This window comes from Impatiens glandulifera, chromosome 2 (assembly GCF_907164915.1).
Source record: "Impatiens glandulifera chromosome 2, dImpGla2.1, whole genome shotgun sequence".
In the NCBI taxonomy this organism is placed as follows: Eukaryota; Viridiplantae; Streptophyta; class Magnoliopsida; order Ericales; family Balsaminaceae; genus Impatiens; species Impatiens glandulifera.
In genome coordinates, this window is record NC_061863.1 from 11783524 (window position 1) to 11807459 (window position 23936).

General features: G+C 30.9%; 2 protein-coding genes across 2 annotated transcripts; one reads left to right on the forward strand and one right to left on the reverse strand.

Annotated features, from left to right (window-relative positions):
- The first annotated feature begins 1188 nt into the window (after positions 1-1188).
- Positions 1189-3581, forward strand: LOC124925900 (abscisic acid 8'-hydroxylase CYP707A1-like). Its single transcript, XM_047466027.1, has 7 exons — positions 1189-1755; positions 1842-1991; positions 2365-2607; positions 2691-2862; positions 2945-3051; positions 3138-3256; positions 3344-3581. Exons 1-7 carry the CDS (start codon positions 1204-1206, stop codon positions 3447-3449), a joined length of 1449 nt encoding a protein of 482 aa, XP_047321983.1. The 5' UTR covers positions 1189-1203; the 3' UTR covers positions 3450-3581.
- Positions 3582-12101: 8520 nt separating this feature from the next.
- On the reverse strand, positions 12102-21174 carry LOC124927566 (nicotinate phosphoribosyltransferase 2-like). The gene is made up of 15 exons (XM_047468008.1): positions 20963-21174; positions 20259-20406; positions 19706-19825; positions 19388-19522; positions 19252-19313; positions 18226-18301; positions 17058-17159; positions 16577-16693; positions 15103-15161; positions 14205-14379; positions 13998-14132; positions 13833-13931; positions 12880-12988; positions 12561-12673; positions 12102-12478 (listed from the first exon to the last, which is right to left on the reverse strand). The coding sequence occupies exons 1-15, from the start codon at positions 21118-21120 to the stop codon at positions 12401-12403; spliced, it is 1686 nt and encodes a 561-aa protein (XP_047323964.1). The 5' UTR covers positions 21121-21174; the 3' UTR covers positions 12102-12400.
- Between the last annotated feature and the right edge of the window lie 2762 nt (positions 21175-23936).

Consider the following 23936-nt stretch of genomic DNA (forward strand, 5'->3'; position numbering starts at 1 on the left):
TTTAGAATTATAACCGAGGCAAAACTAAGACTATGAATGAAATGCGAGAGAGGAATCAACTCACTTTAGATAAAAGTGAGATTAAATTTGAATGTTCCTTAACAATACTTTTTGAGCTTAAATTGTCTTAACCTGGTTATTGCCTAAGATGTTTACAGTATTTTTCTCAAGAAAATGTAACAACATGAGCTAAGAAAGCATTACGATCTTGATTTCGTTATTTTTTTTTACTTTTGTCCGAGATTAAATTTTCGAATTCATGATTATTGCAAAATCCGTAAAATATGAGTCACTAAATTACTTTTTTTTCTCATCTTAAACTGATATTGTCATATTCCACTAGCTAGAAAATCAGCACTCAAAGGAAGGAAATGTGATGAATAGTCATACACCCTACACAAACAATAAACACAAAAGTACTGCTGGCAAGATAGAGGCCTTATATTTTGAACATCAATTAATTAATTAATCAATTAAAAAGCTGAGTAGCTAGCTAGAATTCATATTAATTAATAAACATATACATAAAATATAATATATAATATAAAATGATGCTAGAACAAACACTAGAAATCTAAAATAGTCCTGAAATGGATATGTCTTAGGGACTTAGTCCTCGAAGTCTGGAGTACTCAAGAGATAAGAAAATTTGATCTAGTAATTGCTGCACCAAGAAATATGGGTCAATTTGTGGAGACAGTTGTTTGGACTATATCTTTTTCAAATCTAAGTGTATATGTGTGAAGATTGTCTAAAAGATTTGGATAGATTTCAACCAGCTGCCATATCAACCAATTTTGAAGGGCACATAGATTGTAATTGGAACATATTGGAAGTCCTATTCATACTTTTGTCTCCTTCCCAACCCCTCTCATATATTTTTTTTATTTTTTTTTTATTTTTGTTAAATATAAACAATTTTGTTTCCTTAATTCTAAAATTTAAAAGACGAATCAAAATATTCCGATTTAAATGAGGACGATAGAGTCGAGGTTGTTTTCTCCTGTGATTGTGTCACAAGTTTTTTATTTATTTAATGAAGTTTAGTCCAAATTTAACTTATTTTTTTGATGCAATTTTAGTTATACTATGGTTTCTAGATTTTTCTCAACCATCACCTTCATAATTGTAACCAAGTCCATCTTTTCTTTCACCCCTATATATATGATCATATCTCACTTCAAAAACTTCATTCATTATAAGATGGAGAAAGTTAGTACTACTCTTGTATCATTCCTCCTCTTTCTCCTTGATTTGGTTCTTGAAATAATTCTAATCAAGAAGAAAAGAAAAGTAGTAGAGCCAACTAATGATCATGTTAAAAGAACATCACTTGATCTACCACCAGGTTCAATGGGTTTACCTTACATAGGTGAAACTCTTCAACTCTACACTCGAGATCCAAATATCTTCTTCGCTTCTAAACAACAAAAGTATGGAGAGATATTCAAAACCCGTATCCTAGGATGTCCTTGCGTTATGTTAGCCAGCCCCGAGTCGTCTCGTTTTGTTTTGGTTACTCAAGCTCACCTCTTTAAACCTACTTATCCTAAAAGTAAGATGAATTTGATTGGACCTTCCGCATTATTCTTTCACCAAGGTGAATATCATCTTCGCCTTCGAAAGCTCATTCAATATTCATTGTCACCTGACACCGTTAGGAATTCGGTTACAAGAATCGCTTCCTTGACCAACTCCGTCTTGGATTCTTGGACCGGCCTTAGTGTTGTAGACACTTTTCAAGAAATGAAAAAGGTAATATATTATATAACATTGTAATATGACCTTACTTGAAAATTATGAATAATTGATGGTTGATGATATTGTGTTTATTTGTTTAGCTATCATTTGAAGTGGGCATACTTACTATTTTTGGAGATTTGGCGGATCGATATAGGAATGAACTCAAGAAGAATTATAGCATATTAAACAAAGGCTACAATTCATTTCCTACTAACCTACCAGGGACACCATACCGAAAGGCGCTATCGGTAAGTTGCATGTTGTAATTTATTTCTCGTGGTTTATTAAGTTTATAAAGAAACATATATATGATAATGTAAGATCGGGCAATAGCGAACAGTAACAGTAAATGAAATTTCTTTCCCGTCGCTATTGGCAATGGAGGAAGTTATTTAAAGATTATTTATCAATGCTTTTGGGTAATAGCGTCGCTTTTCCTCCCTTTATCGACAAATAATTCAATCGTCGCTAATTATTTCTTCTCTCATTAGATTTATCAATTTGAGTATTTTTTAGATTTACTTTTCCCTTAATGATTCTTTATTTGCCTCCTTATGATTATTTACTTCATTCTGAATAACTCATAGCAATTCCATTTTGCGATTTCTCATATTCGCGCAGGCAAGGAAAAGACTAAACAAGATACTAATTGAGATAATTGAGGAGAGAAAAGAAAACAAATCATGTTCAAATGGGAAAAACCTATTAGGTTTCCTACTTGATTCCAAATATGATTTAAAGGAAGATCAAATTGCTGATAACATCATAGGAGTACTCTTTGCAGCTCAAGACACAACTGCAACTCTCATGACATGGATTGTTAAATACCTCCATGATCATCCCAAGCTTCTAAAGGCTGTTACCGTAAGTAAACAAACAAGTTAGGATCAGATTAGTCATAAGTTACAATCAAATCACACACTTAGTATTGTGTTTTATTTTTGTAGGATGAACAAGTGGCAATCTTGAAATCGAATAATGGCTGCGAAAATGATGGATTAACATGGGCTCAAACAAGAAACATGGATATAAGCAACAAGGTTGTATTGGAGAGTTTAAGGATGGCAAGCATCATATCATTTACATTTAGGGAGGCTGTGGCTGATGTAGAATACAAGGGTAAATTATGATTAATTATATAATTAATTTTAATATTTATTTTTTTAATGTCTTATATACTTATATATCATATACATTACAGGATACCTTATTCCTAAAGGGTGGAAAGTGATGCCTTTATTTAGGAATATTCATCACAATCCCGATTTTTTCACCAACCCTAAAAGCTTTGATCACTCGAGATTTGAGGTAAATACGAGAACCCGAGTTTTATTTATTTTTTATTTGTATAAATACGACGATTATAAGCTATATCGAGTGTTTAATGTTTACAGAACGCTCCTAAACCTTACACGTTCATGCCATTTGGCGCTGGCGTGCATGCGTGTCCTGGAAACGAGCTAGCGAAGGTCGAGATGTTGATCATGATTCACCACCTAGTAACCAAATTTAGGTATTTGTTAGTGTTTTATTAATATAAACTTTATAATAAATAAATAAATTATTAATTTGCTATATAATTTTGGTTGGTTGTTTATAGGTGGGAAGTAGTGGGAACTCAAAGTGGGGTTCAATATAGCCCATTTCCAATCCCTCTTCAAGGCCTTCCAGCCAGATTTTGGAAGAGAGAATCTTCAGCAACTTAATTAAGCCTATGCCCAAGTTTAATTAATCTAAGCCATTTTATAATAAATATAATGGCTATAATTAATTTATCATATCTTTCTTTATTTCCCTTATTATTCTAAAGTTAACTATGTATGTCTTCAATTTTTCTATTTTCTTTAATTTATATATTTATTTTTTGGAATTTTCTTATTAAATATAAAATGTAACGTTATTGAAACATTCAAAATGAAAACATTGGACTCCTTTTGATAACTCGTACTAGAGAAAACCAACAAATACAAAAACAAGTTAGATTAAAACACAAACAAGGAAGGTACATAAAGAAACCCAAGAAACAATTCAAAATATTATATCATATATAGTAACACATGTGAGTTAGAGTCAACATCCTAACTAATATGCCTTTCATCCCTTCTTTGACAATTGACTTAGTAGTATTGCTTAATTTTCATTCTTTTTTCATGTAATTTTCCCACATTCTCAACTCATTCTTGACTCTTTTAAAGATTTTTATTTGTTCGTCAAAATGTTTCCATTCAACCTCGGTTTATCACAAAATGATCTTTATTGTACCTATCCATCGCGATGAATCATTGAAACTGTTTTAGAAATACCTTGGGGTGATGTTCTAAATGTTCATGGGAGCTTTGTGAAGCTACCCAGGCCCTTGGGTCGAAGAATCCAAGCCTCCATCAAAATTGAAAAACTTGCAAATTTTTTATGTTATTGAGGAGAAGTATAGTCCGATTGAGGACCAAGAGATTTGGCTGAGGATCTTCGGTCCTAGACTGAGAGTCCGACCGAGAAACTTAACATAGGACCGAGGCTTATTAGCCAGGACCAAGAGGTCCGACCGATGTTCTTCAGCTAGGACTGAGTGGATTGATCGATGATATTTACATCCGACCGAGAGGTCAGACTTAGGACCGAGAACTTCCGAACCTAGGACCGAGGGGTCCGACCGAGGGATCAAACCTAAGACTGAGGAATCTCGACCCCGACCGAGAATTTCCAAACTTAGGACCGATGAACTTAGCCCAAGGCTAACCTAGGACCGGTGGTTTATACACCCCGTTCGACAATCTCGGCCAAGGACCGAGAATTCTTAGCACCTTAACCGAGGGTCCCGATAGGAGTGTTTAATATTTGGTCTAAACCAAATATCCGACCGAATTCGAATTCATCGAATTCGAATAAATCGAATTCGAATTCGAATTTCATTTTCGGTTTTCGAATCGAATTTCAAACCAATTCGAATTCAAATACGATTTTCGAATTGGTTTTCGAGTTTGGGTTTTAACTCGAAAACCAAACCGAAAACCGAATTCATTTTTTATTATTTATTCTTCCAAACTTAGATTAAGAAATATTTTAAAATAATCAAATTATAATATTTTGAATTCAAAATTTAATAATAAAGAAAAAAGTACCAGTGGTCTAGTGGTAGAATAGTACTCTGCCATTGTATAGACCCGGGTTCAATTCCGGCTGGTACAATTATTTTGAGTTTATGAGGGGAAGAAAATCGAATTCGGTTTAAATTCGAACCGAATATCGAATTCGGTTCGGTTTAATTAAAATTTATTCAAATTCGGTTCAGTTTTCGAATTGGCTAAAAAAAATAAAAATTCTAACAAACCAATTTGAGTAACTCGAATAACCCGAAAACCTAACCGATGAACACCCTTAGGTCTCGGACCCCAACCGATGAAAATGAACACAAGGCCTAGGACACCGGTCCTAGGCCTGTTTGGTTCTCATTTTCAAAATTCAAAATTATTTTTGTAATTTTGGAACCTCAAATCATTTTCTAAAAATCTTGAAAAATTAGAAAATGGTTTCAAAATATTTTTGGGATATTTCCACACAAAAATATTTTTACAAATGCTCATTTGGAATTTATGTTTAAACCTTAATGCCTTTAAAAACTGATGTTCTTTAGGTATTTCCTCCATAAGTCAACGTCATCACCAACATACCAACATTTTAATATTGTTGTTACAATATTTTAAATAACGCACAAACCTTATGCATTCTTAGGACCGAAAGAAATAAAACGTTATATAACTAATTTTCAAAAAACCAAATTTATAAAATAGAGATTATTTTTAAAACGGGTACGTAGGATAAAGCGCGAAAGTCTTTCCCGAGTATCACAAAACTACGATCTAAAAGAAACTCTAGCCAATACGTTTGTACACATATGTCACTTTTATTGATTTTCAAAAACTCAATTGGCGACTCTATTTTAAAAATAAATAATCTTTTAAATTAATTATGTTTAATTAATTTAAACAACGGATTTCTAAAAATCAAATTGTATTTTGATTATCGCAAATCCTCGGGTTATTTAAAATTGAACCCTAAATTAATTATTTTTAATTAATTTTAAAAATTGTCAGGGATTATTTAATTTTTTTTAAATAATGTTTTGTTTTAAAAGAATATTCCTAACACGCAAATCGAGGTTGAAATTCTCGAACCTCGAGTTTTTCCGCAGAATCGTACAAATGATTTTTTTCCGAAAGTTACATATACCAAAAATATATATAATTCCTTTTGTTAAATATTCTCTTTCCTTGCACCATCAATTCAAAATAACTCAACACGAGTATAATTTTCGTGTTTCACCTCAAATTATCCAAAGAGCAAGTATTGTTTTTTTTAAGTTCCGTCCCATATCAGTTAGAGAGCAAGTGTCATTTTCGTAAGATCCTCCAAATATCAACTATAGAGAGCGACACTGTTTTCGTAAATTTCACCTCATATCATATAGAGTGCAAGTTCTAATATTCCAACCCTCTAGGTAAGTTTTAGTTTTATATTACCAATCAAGTCTATTCTTATTTTTGTTTGTTCTTTCAACTATTTATCATTTTCACCCAATCTATTTATTATTTTATTCTTATTTAAATTGTGAACAAATTTGAAGGTCTTTTTTGTTGAGCGGGTCTTTAAATTGATTCTTTTTTGATATTTTTAAATCTACTCCTCGTTTTCTCGTAAGTTCCGCCTCATATTATCTAAAGAGCGAGTATCTTTTTTTTTAAGTTCTGCTTCGTATCATATCAGCTAGAGAGTGACATTGTTTACGTAGCCTCCGTCTCATATCATCTAGAGAGCGCATATCATCTAGATAGTGAGAATCGTTTACGTTAGTTCCACCTTATATCAACTATAGAGAGCGAGTACCGTTTTCGTATGTTTCACCACATATCATGTAGAGTTCGAGTTCTTTTTGGATAAGTTTTAGTTTTATATTACCATCCAAATCAATCTATTATTTATGTTTGTTCTTCAAACTATTTATCATTTTGTCACCCAATTGATTCATTGTCTATTTTTATTTAAATTGTGAACAATTTTGAAGGTTTTTTTTCTTTTGTTGGGCCGGACTTTAAATGGATTCATTTTTTTATATTTATAAAAATACTCATCCTTTTCAAGTAAGTTTCGCCTCATATTATCTAGAGAGTAACATTTTCTCGTAAGTTCCGCCTCCGCCTCATATTATCTAGAAATCGATTTATCATTTTTTTAAGTTCTGCCTCATTTCAGTTAGAGAGCGGCATCGTTTTCATAACCTACGCCTCATGTGATCATCTAGAGAGCGAGAATCGTTTTCGTGAGTTTTGCCTCATATCATTTAGATAGCGAGAATCATTTACATAAGTTCCGCCTCATATTATCAAGAGTACGAGTTCTAAGATTTCAACACTTTAGGTAAGTTTTAGTTTTATATTACCATCCACGTCTCTTCTTATTTTTGTTTGTTCTTTGAAAAAATTTAAATGTATTTTTTTTTGTTGGGCCGGATCTTTAAATGGATTCAATTTTTTTATATTTCTAAACCTACCCATCCTTTTCTAGTAAGTTCCGCCTCATATTATCTAGTGAGCGAGTATCATTTCTCTTCTTGTAAATTCCGCCTCATATTATCTAGAGAGCGAATATCCGCTTTTCTTGTAATTCTGCCTCATATTATTGTTTTCATAATTTCTGCCTCATATCAGCTAGAGACGTTTTCATAACCTCCACCTCATATCATGTAGGGAGCGAATATCGGTTTCGTAAGGTCCGCCTCTTATCATCTAGAGAGCTAGTATCGTTTTTGTAAGTTCCACCTCATATCATATAAATAACGAGAATTGTTTTCGTACCTTATGCCTCATATCATTTAGATGGCGAGAATTGTTTACATAAGTTATGCCTCATATCATCGAGAATAAGAGATCTAAAATTTCAACACTTTAGGTAAGTTAGTTTTATATTACCATTCCACGTCTTTTCTTATTTTTGTTTGTTCTTATTCTTCTTATCTAAATTGTGAACAAATTTAAATGTATTTTTTCTTTTGTTGGCCGAGTCTTTAAATTGATTATTTTTTTTATATTTCTAAACATTCTTATTGTTTTCTCGTAAGTTCCGCCTCATATTATCTAGAGGTGAGTATTGTCTTTGTAAGTTCTCACTCATATTATCTAGCTAGAGAGCGTGTATCATTTTTTAAGTTCCGCCTCATATCATCTAGAGAGTTAATATCATTTTCATAAAATTCGTCTCATATAATTGAGATTAGGAGTTATAAGATTTCAACACTTTGGGTAAATTTAAGTTTTATATTACCCTCCACATCTTTTCTTATTTATGTTAGTTCAAATTATTTTTCATTATCTAACTTCTTGGCTACACCTTTTATAATTTTTTTGTCACCCAATTAATTTATTATCTTCTTCTTATTTTTGTTCTTCTCAATCCATGTTGCTTACATTTGAAAATCTTAATCTTTATCACAATCTCTGTACAGTCCTGTTAAATTTTTTTGCCTCAAGTTTAAACTAAAAAATATAATTAAATTGTTTTTCTTATATTGTGTTTTTAGCTGATAGATGATATCAATTATATTGTGTTTTTTTTTTCATTTTGATAAGTTATTTTCTCAATTATAATTAATATCAGGTAGTTAGAACATTGTGATTTTTGCCAAACTAATTTATTTTTTTTAATTATAAAACATGATAAGATCTTTGAATAGGAAAATAGTGGATTATCATAATCCCAATTGCTTATTCTACTTTAATTTGATATAAAATATTAGATATATATGAAATTAAAACTTTAAGAAAAAGATAAATTCATATTTAAAGATTGTCCAATTAAAAGATAAAATCATTAATGTATGGGATAATTAACTGAAATATATTTGAATATTTAATAATTATGGATATATAGTAAAAGTATTTTAATATAAAGAAGGAAAAAAAATATTATTCAATACAAAACTTTTTTAACAACATTTAATGTGATAAATTAATTAGCCAGATTACATGCATCCCAACCCATATTTATTATTTTAATTATTAAATAATAAGTTTGGAAAAAATAGTATATAAATACCTCATGTAATTGTTGTGAAAATCAACATCCAAAATGAAACTTCTATCATGTAATCGCCTTCGTGAATTTCTCTCATTTTCATTCTTATCAACATCTTTTCCGATTACAATTTAGATGTTAGTTAGTTGGTCCGTCTTGATGCAACTTGTTCCTATTTCAGCCCAACAAGGTTATAATCTAAATCTCATTACATCCTTAACATCTTTAACGTTATTCTTTTACATATCTTTAATGTTTTGTTGTGTTTGTAGATCTTTGTCAGGCATAAAAAACGTTAAGTTGTGGTTTTGTCTTAACGGACATTACTGCTGGTTACCGAAACAAAGAGGTTTATACATGTGGAGTAACTTTACCGGGTTAGTGATACCGGTAGAGTATATGCATGTGGAGTAACTTAAGCCTAGGTTAATAGACAATTTTGTGGATATTACTTTAGTCTTAATAGAATTATATGTTACGAGCGCTCGATTGAGTCCCATATTGTGAAAGACCTTGTATCTTTTTTGCCAAGAGAGATTTTGAAAACTCTATGACCTTATTTAGATTTTATTTTCTTTATGAGTGTAGCGAAAATATTGTAATGAAAGTGTAGCAATGACATGTGAAAGTGATTAGAATTGATGACTAGGTCTTTTTTAATATATTTATTTATTTCTCCTCCTTTCATTAATATTTTATCTCTCTTCTCTTCATTTATATTTTTTTTCTCCTTTTATCTATTAATTTATAATTATAAATTTAAATTAATTAATATATATATTTAAAAGTAATAACCGTAAAAATTAATAAACATATATATAAAAAAGAATAAGAAGTTAAATATGAATATGATTAATTTAATTAATTTTTTGCGATTAATAGTTAATTAATTTATTTATGTATTTTTAATATAAATAATATAAAATTAAGAGACATGTACAAATTTAAAATGAAAGAGAGAGAAAAATTGATATGCGTCCTATTTATTAGGTGACATGTACAATGCCACATCATTCGCTACAATTTTTTCGCTCCCCTATCTTTACTCTTTCTTTATTTTACCACTCTATTTTAATACTCTTTATTAAAATTTTAATAATATATCCTAATAAAACTTTATATTTCTTACAAAAATATTAAAATCTCAACTTCTCATTTAATATTTAATAGAATAATAATAGTAATAGAATAATAAAGGTCATCGACACGTCTTTTCTTTCAATATTTTCCACAACATATTATCCATATATATCACTAGGAAAATTTTCGATGCACACGAAGGATAAGATTAAAAAAAAAATTAAAAAAATTATAATAATATTTATTCAATGTTTAAAATTATTAAAATAAAAAATATAACGCTCTCATTTCACATTTTATTCACTTCGATAAAACAACTTATTTTCTCACATGTTTTATCACATATTTTTTCCGAATGAATCTCTCATCTCGTGACTTTACACTTTCACTTTGTCAATCAAATATCTAATTCATATTTTTTAATAATTAGCATCAACGAAAGAATGGCATGGTCATTGAAGAAAATCATAAAACAAGAAAAGATGCCTTTCAAATGGTGAAAATCACAATTGGATATGGAAGAGGGGTACTATTCTGGCATGATCCTTGGCTGGATAATATTCTCATTATATTCAAAGAAGAAATGCAAGAAAACAGAGTTAGAAGAGAATACATCAAATACTCATTTAGAGACATATATGAAGGTAAATGTGATTCACTTTTGAGGCGTATTCCAGAAGGTGATAGAATCATAAACCTAATGAGGCAGAAACAACTCAATGAAAATAATGATGAAATAAGCTGGAAAACAAAAAGCAATGAGAAGTTTATTACAGGAAAGGCATGGGAAATTGTTAGAACAAGAGGACAGGAGGTAGATTGACATAATGTGGTATGGTCTCCAAAGATTATTTCTCGTCACCAATTTATTCTCTGACTGGTATACAGGAAAAGGTTGACAACAAAAGACAGAATTCGAAAATATATAAACAATCCTGATATCAACTGTGTCCTATGTTCGGGAGTTGAGGAAAACATAAACCATTTATTTGGGGAATGCTCTTTTGTAATACAAATCTGGAGGATGTATGCTGCAAACATGAACATCATCAACTTTCCAAGAATATGGGAAGAAATCCAAGAGTGGATGAAAAATAAAGCAAAAGGAAGATCCTTCTATATAAGTATGTTGAAATGCTACTTTGGAGCAGTAATCTACAATATCTGGAAAGAAAAAAATTCAAGAACTCACAGTGGAAGAAGTAGAACAGCTGAAGATATTTGGAGAGATATAATTTCAAATGGAAATGCACTCATTCAATCCTGGAGAGGAATCGAAAAGAATGAAGAGAATAGAAAACTCTGCCATATATGGGATATTTCGTTTGAGAATGTCACAAGTAGAATAAAAATAAAAACGTTGTAGACGCTAATTGATTATTGTTATTGTCTGTAATTCAATTATTGTTTCATTGTCAAATCTAGAAATTGTCTAGATCTGATCTAAAACTTTTGTATTTTTTCCTTCTTTTGAATTTTTTTAATGAAATGGCACTAACCTGTTTTCCAAAAAAAAAAAAAAATAAGATAAATTGTGGTATTTAAGATGCTTCAATTGTTATTTTATAACTTTTTTGTTATAAATTTTATAGAGTATAAAAATATTTCACTTAACTCCAGACAGTTAACTTACTATTTAACTTTTATTTCAAATAAAAACTTAATTTAACCATGATCATATGATAATCATAGTTTGGGCAGGGTTGTCAAAAACCTGTAAGCCCCTACTATTTAAAAAAAAAATAAAATAAAATACTAACTATAAAAAAAAATACTTATCAACCATTTATAAACTTGTAAAATCAAAAATTTATATAAAATCGTAAAAGTATAATTTGAAAATATTAGTTATATATTATTATTTATATATATTTAAATATTATATATAAATTAACTATTTTTAAATTTTTATATATTTAAATATAAAATTATTTAAAGAATAATAATAAATAAATAACACTATAATAACAATTATATTTACAAAATTAATTATATTAATTTATTTATTTGAATAAATAATAACATTTTTTAATTTATAAAAAAAAAATCAATATAAAATTATATAAAATCGTAAAATAAAAAATATTTATAAAAATAAGAGTTTACCTAAAATTAGACTTGTTAATTTAACCCAATCGTAAAATTTTAACTAATATCGATATAAGCAGCCAAATTTATTTTAGGGCCGGACTATAATCTATAGAAAAAAAATAATAGAGAATAAACCATGGTTGTAAAACCAAGGATAGACTTATAACTCCTAATCTAACTAAATGCAATCAATTTTCAAATATGATTTCATAAACTAGAGAGGAAACTCATAGCCAGAAAAAAAAAAGTTCTTATGACTGAGAGCTTCATGTGAAACTAAAATTGCACAATATCCAGTTGTGACAAATAAAACTAAAAGATTATTTGATATTTAGCAACAGTTCTTATTTGATATTATTTGAAAAGTACCTCAAACTGTAGCAAGCGCTGCAACGGAGGAGTTCAAAGGATATTTATTTGGTCACTGCAACTCACCAACAGGTGCCTCGCTGAGCCATAAGAAGTGAATAAACTCGTATAATTCTGTGCTAACACTAACCTACATTATTACAAACCAAAACCTTCATCAAATTCTGAGAAAAATCATTTCGGGAGCGCAAGAGAAAGAAATGTCAACATACCTTATAGGGCGTTGGATTCAATCTTCGCATGTGATCGGGTCGCATTATTTCTAGCTGTTTGATACATCGACCCCTAATTTCCTTGAGAGTTGGCAATTCTTCTCTCGGTTGACCTTTAACAATATGCTAAAGCTTAAATAATAACTTCGCAAAACTTATTTGAATGGAGTTAAAAGGTTCTAGAGATTTTTCCATGGAAAAATCTAACACAACGTATCACTGTCATAAAACAGAAGGTATTGTGGAGAATCGTGCTAGCGAGAATAAACTATGTTTTTTTTAAAAAAAATCAAAAATCAAAAACATGAATAAATCTCACCGAGGCTTCCAGGCCAATAACACTTGAGGAGTTCCTCAACCTGCTGTGGCACAACAAATGCCCTTTTCGATTCGATAAAGGGATTACGACATAGTATCCTCTCGCCTACCTGCATGGGAACGTGAAATTGGCCGAAGATCAGAAAATCCATAAGTACAAATACAATATGTTTCTTTAAAACTGGATTTCAAATTAAGAACTGTCATTTTTTAAAACATAAACTAAGAAAATGTTTATAAGAGTTTGAATATAAGTATTTAGGAGCCCACTTGTAAATTCTCCACTTTGGGATTAAATCACTTAGTTTAATGTTTAAAATATTTAGGACACCTATATTGGATAATCTTAATTCGAGGCTGTATATTTTTGGATTTTAGTAATACTAATAATTTTTTTACATTTTATGGACTAATGCACAAACAAGAAAACCCGAATGATTCCAATTGAATACACAAAGGTGTGAGAATGTTTCTCAGCATTTTAGGCATATACTACCTAGCTGTTCTCAGGGACATGCAAAGTTCGATTTCGAACCTAGTTTTATAACCATATCCTAAGTCCTAACCACGTGCATTTCTAAGCATAAACAAAAACAATTAGGAAGAAATGATGTTACGATTGTAAATAGATTGGGTAGTGTTGGAACTTCTTGTAAATATAGTTAGGTGCATGATTGTAACAAACTAACAATAAGTAAAACTAGATGTAAATAGTTAAAATAGTTGTATTATGGGATATATTTAATAATTTTGTCTTAAATTTCAAACAATATGGACTTTTTCAAATGACATCAAAATGCTTAACCAATACGGGAATTCAAACTAGTCTCTAGTGCTCTTAGGTTTCACTTCTAGATCAGCAATTAAATCGCATAAATGAGCATGCAGAGAAGTAGAAGAATGACTAATATCTTAAAGAAATATTAGTGAACATAAAGCAATTCTGATTAATACCTTTGGAGGTGGTTCATTTTCTCCAGTCATTATATCTACAAGAGGGTAGCCTTCTTTTCCATACAATCTGTAACATCTCTTTTTACATGGAATAGAGACCTGAAGAAATAATTATTGTTCATTAGTTTAGGAAGAAGATCATCACTATTATTGAATCAATCAAACCTTTGTAACATCTTCAGAAAGCTTGATACGAGGCTGATTGTTTATTTCCACCAACTTGAAGACACAGCCTAACGCAGCTTGAGCATAACAAGTTACGAGGTAAGTTCCAATCCCAAATGCATCAAGTTCATGACCCTGCGAGTATTAGGACAACTATTAAATAAATAAATAAAAACACATATTACCTCGTTGAACTAGAACATGTACCTGCTTGTTTAGGGCATCTAAAGTTTCCTCATTAAGGTCATTGCTAGCAGTGATATTCATTTTACCAAAGGTTGCCCTTTCAAATTCTTTCTCAATAGCATTGAAGTACTTGCGGGCCTCCATTGACAAATAAGCCAGGTCACCAGAATCTAATCTAATGCCCTTAACTTCATACCTGGTAATAAGGGTAACTTTTTGTAAATCTAAAACAGAAGGGTGTAGCATTCGGAATAAAAAAGTACAATTAAAAATTTATAATCCCATTTTATTTTATCCTTCTAGTTTACACAGGATTGAAGTGGTGTAGTTTGTGTGGATAAAATATCCTTACTTGAAGGGTGTTGTAGTTTAAATGACTTGGAGAGGGTATGATGATTTAAGGTATATTTTTCCTGAAGGGGGAAGATATCAGATAAATGGGGATCCCTCCAGTTATTATTGAAAATGTGACGTATCAAATGAGGATATATGAGCCTAGTTGAGGGACGAGGTGATGATGTGAAGACGCAAACTCATGACCTTGAGGACCTGAGTTACTACGCTCTACCACTGAGTTATGAGTCTCCACAAGACAATTGATGTTATTGAAAGTGAAATCAAGAAATGGAAAGATACTCATGAACAAAAGAAATTAAAGAGGTCAACACAAAGAAAATATGGATCCAGAAACAGATTCAGATTCAAAAAGTGTTTCTAAATGGGGTAGGCTTGGATGTTTCAATTTCTTGTGTTTGTATTTTATGATTTGCTGTGAACCTATGATTGTTATACATTGTGGAATAAGAGAAAAACAGATTGGTAAAAAAAATTGGTATGAAGAGAGTTTGATCAATAATGTGAAGGTACAAACAAAACTACAGTTACTAGATGCTTCTTGAAGATGATTTTTGCAACTCACCCCAAATCACCAAGTGCAAGAGCAACAGCACAAAAGTTGGGAATTCCACTTCTTATGACCTGATAAAACAAGCAAAAAACCATACATTATTAGAACTACCTTCAATGTATCAGGTTTTAATAAATGTGTCTCACAGCAAATATATTCAGATAGTCTCAAGCATGGTTGTGTCCTCATATTTAAATGAGGGGAAATTTGACGAAATGACACTCATAATATGGGTAAATGAGCTAGTGACTAGTGACCACTTTATATTTTTTTTGACGAAATTCCCTGAGCGAGACGCAACCGGATGGCATGTGAAAAGTCCACAATCGCGAGACGCAACCGGCATTCGCGAGAAACAACCGGCATTCGCGAGACGCAACCGGAAATCGCGAGACGCAAAAAAATTTTTTAAAAAAAAAAAATTACTTCTCGCGAATGCCGGTTGCGTATCGTGATTGTGGACTTTTCACATGGCATCCGGTTGCGTCTCGCAATGGGGGCAATTTTGTCAAAAATATGAGGTGGTCACCAGCGCATTTAAAATTATGCGTTAGTCACCTGCTCATTTTAGTCCCTTTGTAGGATCATCTCGTCAAATTTCCCTAAATGAGAGATCTCTAGGCGTTGTTTGATGAAGGATTATTTTAATTTAATCTAAATAACCTCTCATCCCATCATCATTCAAAACATCAACCAAAATACCAAAATAATCTTAGGTCTCGTTCGGATAGGGGTTATTTGAAAAATAATGATTGGTGGTAATGTTGAGGAGCTGTAGAATTTTTTGGTAAAAAGACTTAAATGGTATTTATATATAATGATAAAATAAAAATAATAATTTAAAATAGAGGGTATTTTAGTATTTTTGTTAATGAATTGAGTGATGTGATAGAGGATAGGGAGAGTGAAATGATGTTTTTTGGATTTGGGTTATTAAAATAACCCAAACCGAACAAGGCCTTACTTTAATTTTTATTATATTTTAAATATTAAATACAAAAGATATTTTAGTCATTTAATCTAAATAATCTACTTTTTCATCAAACAATGATTTTCAAAAATATCAGGTTATTTATAAATAAATAAAAACTACATCAAACAGGCTCTAGGTTATAACATTATCTTTTAAACCAAGACCAATTTGTTCTCTACTTAGAGCAGATGCAGTTTTATTCTAGGTACCAAATTAGACTTGATGGAGAACAAGAGGTGTTGTGATATAAATTTGTTAACAAGCTTTGTACTACTTTAATCCTAAATGCCAACTGTAAGTTAATTTAATTACTAGGTCAATCAAGTTTAGCATAAAAGTCTACTAACAACCAATTTACTTTTTCTACGATGAGTTTAACAGTTTGGTGGAAAACAAGTGATAGACAAAAGCACATACAATTAAGTCATGCAAAAGCTATGGAGGCTTTTATGCTTTATCGTACCCAATTATGATATGCTTATATAAACTTACATCATACTTATATAAACTTACATCATACGTATCCACAAGTGCCAGAAAGTTGCTGGGAAATGCAAGGGCATATGATATGAAAGCTGCCAATTCACTCTGGTTTGTCTCTCCAAAACTCGCACTTAGCGACTTTGAATTCTGTAAATCAAGACATGTTGTTTTACGATGGATGAGTTATCATTAGTTTTTCAAGTTACAAGAGATATTAGCCAGCAGATCTTCTGAAATGCTTAATAAGCTGTAAAAAGGCATGTTAATTATATTAAGAGGACTTCATAGTCATTTATAAAAACAAGGATTTTTTATATGATAGAACTACCATGATTTCACAATAAGCATAGATGAAAAGTTATTTTTTGCTATGAATCTTGATTAAAGATCACTAAGACAAATATGTTTGAGTAAGTTGAGAGAAAGTAACGAAGAAAATAGAGTGAAACAATGTGGACGATGAACACAAAAGAAAGAGTTGTAATTGAGATGCATATCAAAACACAGGCACCTTTAGTGTGTTTAACCATTTCTGCACCAAACCCACAAAATCTTCACAAATGCAGGAACCATCAAAGCTCTGAAGTGATCTCCCCGTTATCTCATCAAGACTCTGCAGATTGTATGCCCATTAGATTGAAAAGAAAAGGTTCACAAGGATTGTAGAGTTCATGAAAACCACCAGCAACAAGAATCTTGACACACTCCAATACACTTCTTCAAAATTGAAACCCTTGATCCATATTGTTATTTTATTAAATTATTTTTAAAATCTGCACATTCAAGAGAAATGATACTTGTATTTTGTTCCATTAAATACATGTAGAAATTAGGTTTTCTCATACATATCAGTATAACTGTTCTCCAATCAGAATGTAACAAATAAATGAAACAGTTCTTAGATATGGTTAATAGGGTTATTTGAGCAATCTATCCTGGTTGTTGAAATCTTCAACTGTTGAAAAAATAAGACATTCACTTAACCAGCCCTGACTTCAATAAAGTATTTAGTCATTCGACAATTCCACATTTGATAAACTTTAACTCTATATTCCAAATGCTCTTTTGGTACAATTGTCTATGAGAACTGGACTGAAAGAAATGGAAGAGTGTTCCAAGAAAAAAGAAAGAACAAATGAAAATCAAGTGTAACACGTTGTGATTTACATAGTAGAAGCTGGAGAAAGTACATGAATAATCATAATAACTGGATTATGTGCAATGAATGGGATATGCATAGTGCATACTAACTCAAGACTTGTCAATTGTCATCGCCCTTACAAAATCCGAATTCCAAAGTGATGTTTGGAAATTTTTGAACAATGGCTTTGTGTGGCCTTTCTTTTTATTTTTGCTTTCCTTGACTTATTTGGCTTTTATTTAAGTCTTATAGGTTATATATATTCTTTATTTTTTCAAATACTCAACATGTTGGTTATCTTTTCTTTTTTGCATCCTTATTTTGTAATCGACTGTGTCATCCATTTATCATTTATTAAAATATTTAAAAAAAAAAGTGATTTCATGCAATTTGTTCTTCAAAGGTGAATAGAGAATGGAATCAAGCATATTCCATTAGGATTAATGAAAATGTACCTAATGAAAAAAAAAATGATGAATTGCTTTTGCTGAACAATATCCATGATTCCATATTGAAATTTGTTGAAAATCAAACCAACCATGAATGAGCTGACAAAAGCATGGGAATGGGTTCCACCGATAGGTATCCCAAATAACCTTCCAGCCTCAACATTGCTGTGTAACCAAACATAAAAGTCATCATAAGAAAAATTATAAACATCAAGAAGTTATCTGACTAAAAGCAATAATGTGACCAGATTTAAGCCACCACAAATAAATCAGATCTTATGCATGTAATATGTAAGATGTGTGGCCAGTATATTATACACAGATAAAATAACAGGTATACATTAGAAGCAAATCTTATTAAGAGGTGAGAACAACAATATTCCTCTGTTATTTTAGAACCAAAAATGGTGGGGAGAGGGTAAGGGTGCATACATCTTTGGGGGAGATCAATTTTGGAAAAATACATACTTAAAACACCTATATTTTACATGATATAGAAGTAGATAATTAGTTACATAATTCAACCAAGGAGATATGCATTGAATCCAAAGGCAATGCAAATCCATTACAAGAGGAATCAACAGAGAGTGAACTAATCTCATTTGTGTTTAATGTTTTATTTTTAATATTGTTTTATTTAAAAAGAGAGAAATTGGAGAGGGAATGGGATGAGGGAGAATAAAAACTCGAGTGTGAATCTGACTGGCTACCAGGTTAAGGAAAACAACTAGTCTCGCTTATGGAGAATGGGCAGGTTGAAAATGCTTAGGCAATAAAAATGAATTGCTCCTTTTATCCAATAATAACAAGTTATGCATATGTAACACCTTTGTCCCCGAACCAAGCATGGGACTTATTGACAGCTTCTGGAAATGTTCAATCACTTGATCTTCCTAAAGATTGAAACACATAACATTTTGGTCTTGTTTACGAAATACAGCGGAAACAAATCATTCGTCTCTCACTAAATTTTGTAAAGCAATACATTTTATTCTGTCTCTGACTAAATTCTGTTCCAAACGTGATCTCATATGAACTCAAATCCATGAGATATCTAAGAGAAAAAGTGTTTCCAAATGACATAATGAGTATTTGGAATTGAAAACAAAATGTACCTTGTTGCATCAAATCCTCCAATATAGCTATATTTTGAGGCACTTAATGCCCCATCAGGACCCTAGGATAAAAAATGTCCAAAACATTAGTAAATAAACTAATGATAAAGAGTTCAGAACAGCAACAACTCAACACCTGAGCCCGACGTAATCCAAATTCAAGCAGGATTTTGGATTTCCCAGCAACAAATCGATGTCTCGCAGCATTAGTTGAGACAAGCGATGCATAATTCACCAGATTCAGAAATGGAGTTTCCAGTAGTTGAACCACCTGCTTGAAAAGAACAATAACAAATTGTGATTGGAGGGTCTTTATCCTAAACAATTTTTAAAAAACTACAATATATTATAGAAAATTAGTACTAGAATTAGCCTCTGGAACAACATAAGGGAGCGTGTGAAGAAGTAATTCATGGTAGTATAAATGTGAAATCTAGAAAAGATGGATACTCACAGCAATGGCTCCTTCAACTCTCATGAGAGGCACCTTTGGGAAAACAACCGAGCCCTCCGGCACAGAATATACTTCCACATCTGAACAATCAATTCCCCTAAGGTAATCATAGAATCCATCCTACATGTTCATCATCATTTGGTTAGTAGACTATAAAGCTGCACATATATACTATATATATTTTTTATTTTTTAAAAAGTCAACTTTGTATTAGAATAAAAGAAGCTTGTGAACCCAAGAAGCATTCATGTTACATATATGCTGTAGATCATATCACTATTTTGTTGTTCAAGAAGTCAAAATACTGTTATAAAGCTAGGATTCAATTATTTGACCTTTCAACATGAAAATAGCTAGAAAACTATATAAATAATATGTATTTAGTGTTTAATAAGACATAAGACATCTTGCTCAAGTGAATATTGTGTTATGTATCTAAGAAGGGAGGAAAACCTCATACTTTATATAGTGATTAGTGATGGAAAAGAAAAATTAAAACCATTAAATGACTCTAACCAATGGTATACCACAATCCACAAGGAATGAAATTTACCTCACATGTGCTTGGCAAAGACTCACGAACAAAAGCAACCTCCTCCTCCGTAAATTTAAAGTTAGCAATGAACCGTATACACTCTTCTAGACCAGCAAAAACTGTGTATTCACCGCCAAATGGATTCTTCCGAAAATATAAGTCAAACCTGAATTACCAAGAAACATATGAAACTGTTTTCCAACAATCCCTAGTAACTATTCTCAAAATACCAGTTTTTGGGTGCTAAATCAAATTTTGTGTGGCTGTGAACTCCTGTTTCTTTGGTGATCGCAATTATTTATGAAATTTTGATGCTTTTTGAGTTCCATTCGATAACTTATGACAAACAATAGCTTAACTTGGTTGCGATCTTCGCAACTAAATGGATAATGAAATATGTTTTATCCTTTAAAAAAAAACAATCACATGTGACTAATAAGGAAATGAAAGATATGAAAGGATCAATAATATTTTCAAGTTATACCCAGTTCATTGCGCAAATTTAGCTGTTCTCTACGCGAATCTATACTTATAATCAGTTTGAATTTGAAGCTAACCCGTCCATTTAACAGAAACTTGCAGATGCAGCTTTAACAAAAACATCTAATCAAACTAGAACACCATTAATCATTTAATAAATCGAAGAATGTAAGTAATATGGAAAGAAAAGCAATACGAGACGAAGATAGAAGCAAAGTGGAAGAATGAAAGAGGAATTTTACACAGCTCTGTCCTTATGCTTGCCGGCTTTCCAGTAAGCATATGCCATAGTGAACTGGTAGAGATCGGAAAGAAGAGGAGTCACCATTGGATTGGTAGGTCCTGGAAGAACCGAACGCCGATTCTCTCCTTTTGGATCATGAGCTTGCTGAACCTCCATTGTTTGATCTTCCTCTCTCTCTCTCTCACTGCTTTACTACTTTGCACTGACTTTTATCTTTCTTCCTTATTTCTTTTTACATAGAAATGTTTCTTTGTGCTTGTTTGATTAGGTAAATATATTTTAAATAAAATAAATTGATATAGTAAAAAGAACAAATAAGTTCAATCAAACATGTCACAAAATAAACAGTGGATTCTCCTTTAATTCCAAACATGTCCCAAAAATAAAAAACTTTTTTTTATTTCTAAGAGAAAAAAAGATATCTCCGCATTTTATAAATGTGGATTTCGAAGCAAAGAACAATACTACATCGAGCATCATAAGTTGTCGTCGTCTCATACAAACGAAGCAGTAGAAACAGCTGACAAGAATGCATTGGGATCGTCAAGAAGATGACTCAGACGTATAAGGACGGTCATAAACATCGATATGTGAAACCCTATTCGCATTGGTCTATGGCATTGATGTCGTACAATCAATCGAAATCGAGTTCTCTACCTTAAGTGTACTCTTCGAAAATCAAGTGGTGGAGAAAGATCGGTGCAAGTCTCAATATAATCAACTAGCTCTGATGGAAGACAAAAGATTAGATGTCTTGTATCACACTCAGATGGGGAGAACATTTAATAAAAAGGTGAAACCTCGTAACATCCAAGTAACATCCAAGAGGATGATCAAGTCTTAAAAAAGAATATGCAAATACTAGACCCTAGAGGCAAGTTTCAAACCACATGGAAGGACCATACCTCGTCAAGGAGGTTTTTTCAGGCGGTGCGACCTAATTGACAACTTTAGACGGAGATGACTTTCAGCCCCATTCAACGTCGACATGCTTAAGAGATACTTAGTCTAAAACAAAAATGATTTGATCGATGAAAGACCTATCTTGTTCACATTTTTCAACAAAACCTGATATTATTTAAATGATTTATAAAAAACTCTTTATGTCAATATTATGGGCATTTTTATTAAGATAAAATAATTAAAACCAAAACAAAACAACTTTCGAAAACTCACACGCATTTGAACTATGCTCAAATCTGATTCTTCTATAATGAGATACTTAGACAACATATCACTAGGTTTGGTAAAAAAAACTGAAACTAAAAATCCAATAAAACGAAAAATTCCAAAATACTAAACACGCATGATCAGAACTACAACCAGACCTGATTTCTCTTCGGACCTGATTTCTCTTCTAATAATAATACGTATGCAACATGTCACGGACTCGGTCCCAATAAACTCAAAACTACAAAATTCCTATGTAATTATTATGGGCATTGTTATCAAGATAAAAATAATTTAAAGTCAAACAAAAACAATTTTTCAACTCTCATTTTGTAAATAAACTACGTCTCATTTGATCTCTATTTGTTAAGAGAGTATGTAGGTAACCTCTCACGAGGTGTAATTAAAATAAAAATAAAACATGTTTTAGTCATAGCTTCAAGAAAGGACGACGACTCTTAACTCTCTAGTTCAAAAGCACGTAGAGGAAAAGATGAAACGTGTAATAAAGATTTAGAAAACGAGTTAGATGCGGAAAGAGTCATCTATTCCATTGAAAATCTATTGATGAGCCGATATAACTTTTGAGATTCGAGGAAGGTGCTCTCCAGTTGGATCTTTCTCAAACCTTAGGTAAGTTAATGCAATCTTAATATATGTTAATTACAATTAGGTTTTTTTTTTTATCAATTATAGGATATTACCTGTGATTTAATGTCAATTCACAATTTTTAAGTTATCTTTAATAATTTGAGATCATATCATATTCATTTGAAATATGTGATTGTAATCTGAATCAATTCTACACTTTTTGACACTTTATTATGATAATATATATTATATTATAGTATTTCATGTTAGGTTAAATTTATATTTAGTATTTAAAAGTCATCTCAATCCAATTAGATGATTTTCAGTTATGCTTATCCATTAAAATTTTAATTTAAAGTTAGTTTTGTTATGGGATTGTAAATAATCTCAACTTTGAGTTTAAGCGGGACATTATTTTGAGTGTCATGCTATATAGTTATCATTTAATTCAAAAAATATATATCTCCTGGGTTGAATTAGAATTATATTTTTTTTTATTTTATAACAAGTCATATTCATTTTGAGATATTTTTTAATTAAAAGCAATTTCATAATCTTCTAAATATTTTCAAGTCAATAGTATTTTTGAAAAATATTGAATTATTTTAGGTTACAGTTAGCTTTGTTTTTAATATGTAAAAGTTATCTCAACACATTATAAATCAATTTGATACATGTTTTTTTTCATTTTGGGATATTCTCATAAAATCGTATATATATGTATTTCTAGTTAAATGTTTTATAGGATTTTTAAAATAATTGAAATTAGACAAAATTTCTTAATTTATTTTAGGATATTTCATATTATTTTATGTAAAATTGTATTTATTTTTAATTTTTTTCATATAATTTTATTTAAAATAAGATTTATTTTGAAATATAAAAATTATCTCAACCTAACTAAATTATCTAAAAAACTATTATTTTATTTTAGGTTAAATTTGTTTTTAAGTATGTTATGATCACTTTTACTTTTTCCTTATTTTGTAATCCCATTTTCTAAGTCGATCTGATCCATTTGTTTGTAGGTTCGTCTCCCTAGGCTTACTATTATTTCATTTCGTGTTCTAATCCAAAGAGAATTATTTTTATCGAATCATCTAGTTTTGTATGTTTACTATAGAATCATCTCTCGTTTCAAGATTCTCTCGAGAAGTCATAATTAACGTGAAAAAACGGATATTTTACATCACAGGTCTTACTGTTCCATC

Bases quoted from the DNA above. Each gene is read 5' to 3' on its own strand.
- LOC124925900 (XM_047466027.1), top strand. From the start codon at position 1,204: ATGGAGAAAGTTAGTACTACTCTTGTATCATTCCTCCTCTTTCTCCTT. The intron at 1,992-2,364 runs GTAAGTTGCATG...ATATTCGCGCAG, and splicing joins CATACCGAAAGGCGCTATCG to GCAAGGAAAAGACTAAACAA. The intron at 2,863-2,944 runs GTAAATTATGAT...TATACATTACAG, and splicing joins GGCTGATGTAGAATACAAGG to GATACCTTATTCCTAAAGGG.
- LOC124927566 (XM_047468008.1), bottom strand. From the start codon at position 21,120: ATGGAGGTTCAGCAAGCTCATGATCCAAAAGGAGAGAATCGGCGTTCG. The intron at 13,932-13,997 runs GTTTGATTGATT...TTATTTCTTCAG, and splicing joins TTTCTGAAGATGTTACAAAG to GTCTCTATTCCATGTAAAAA. The intron at 12,989-13,832 runs GTATTAATCAGA...GTTCCCATGCAG, and splicing joins AAAATGAACCACCTCCAAAG to GTAGGCGAGAGGATACTATG.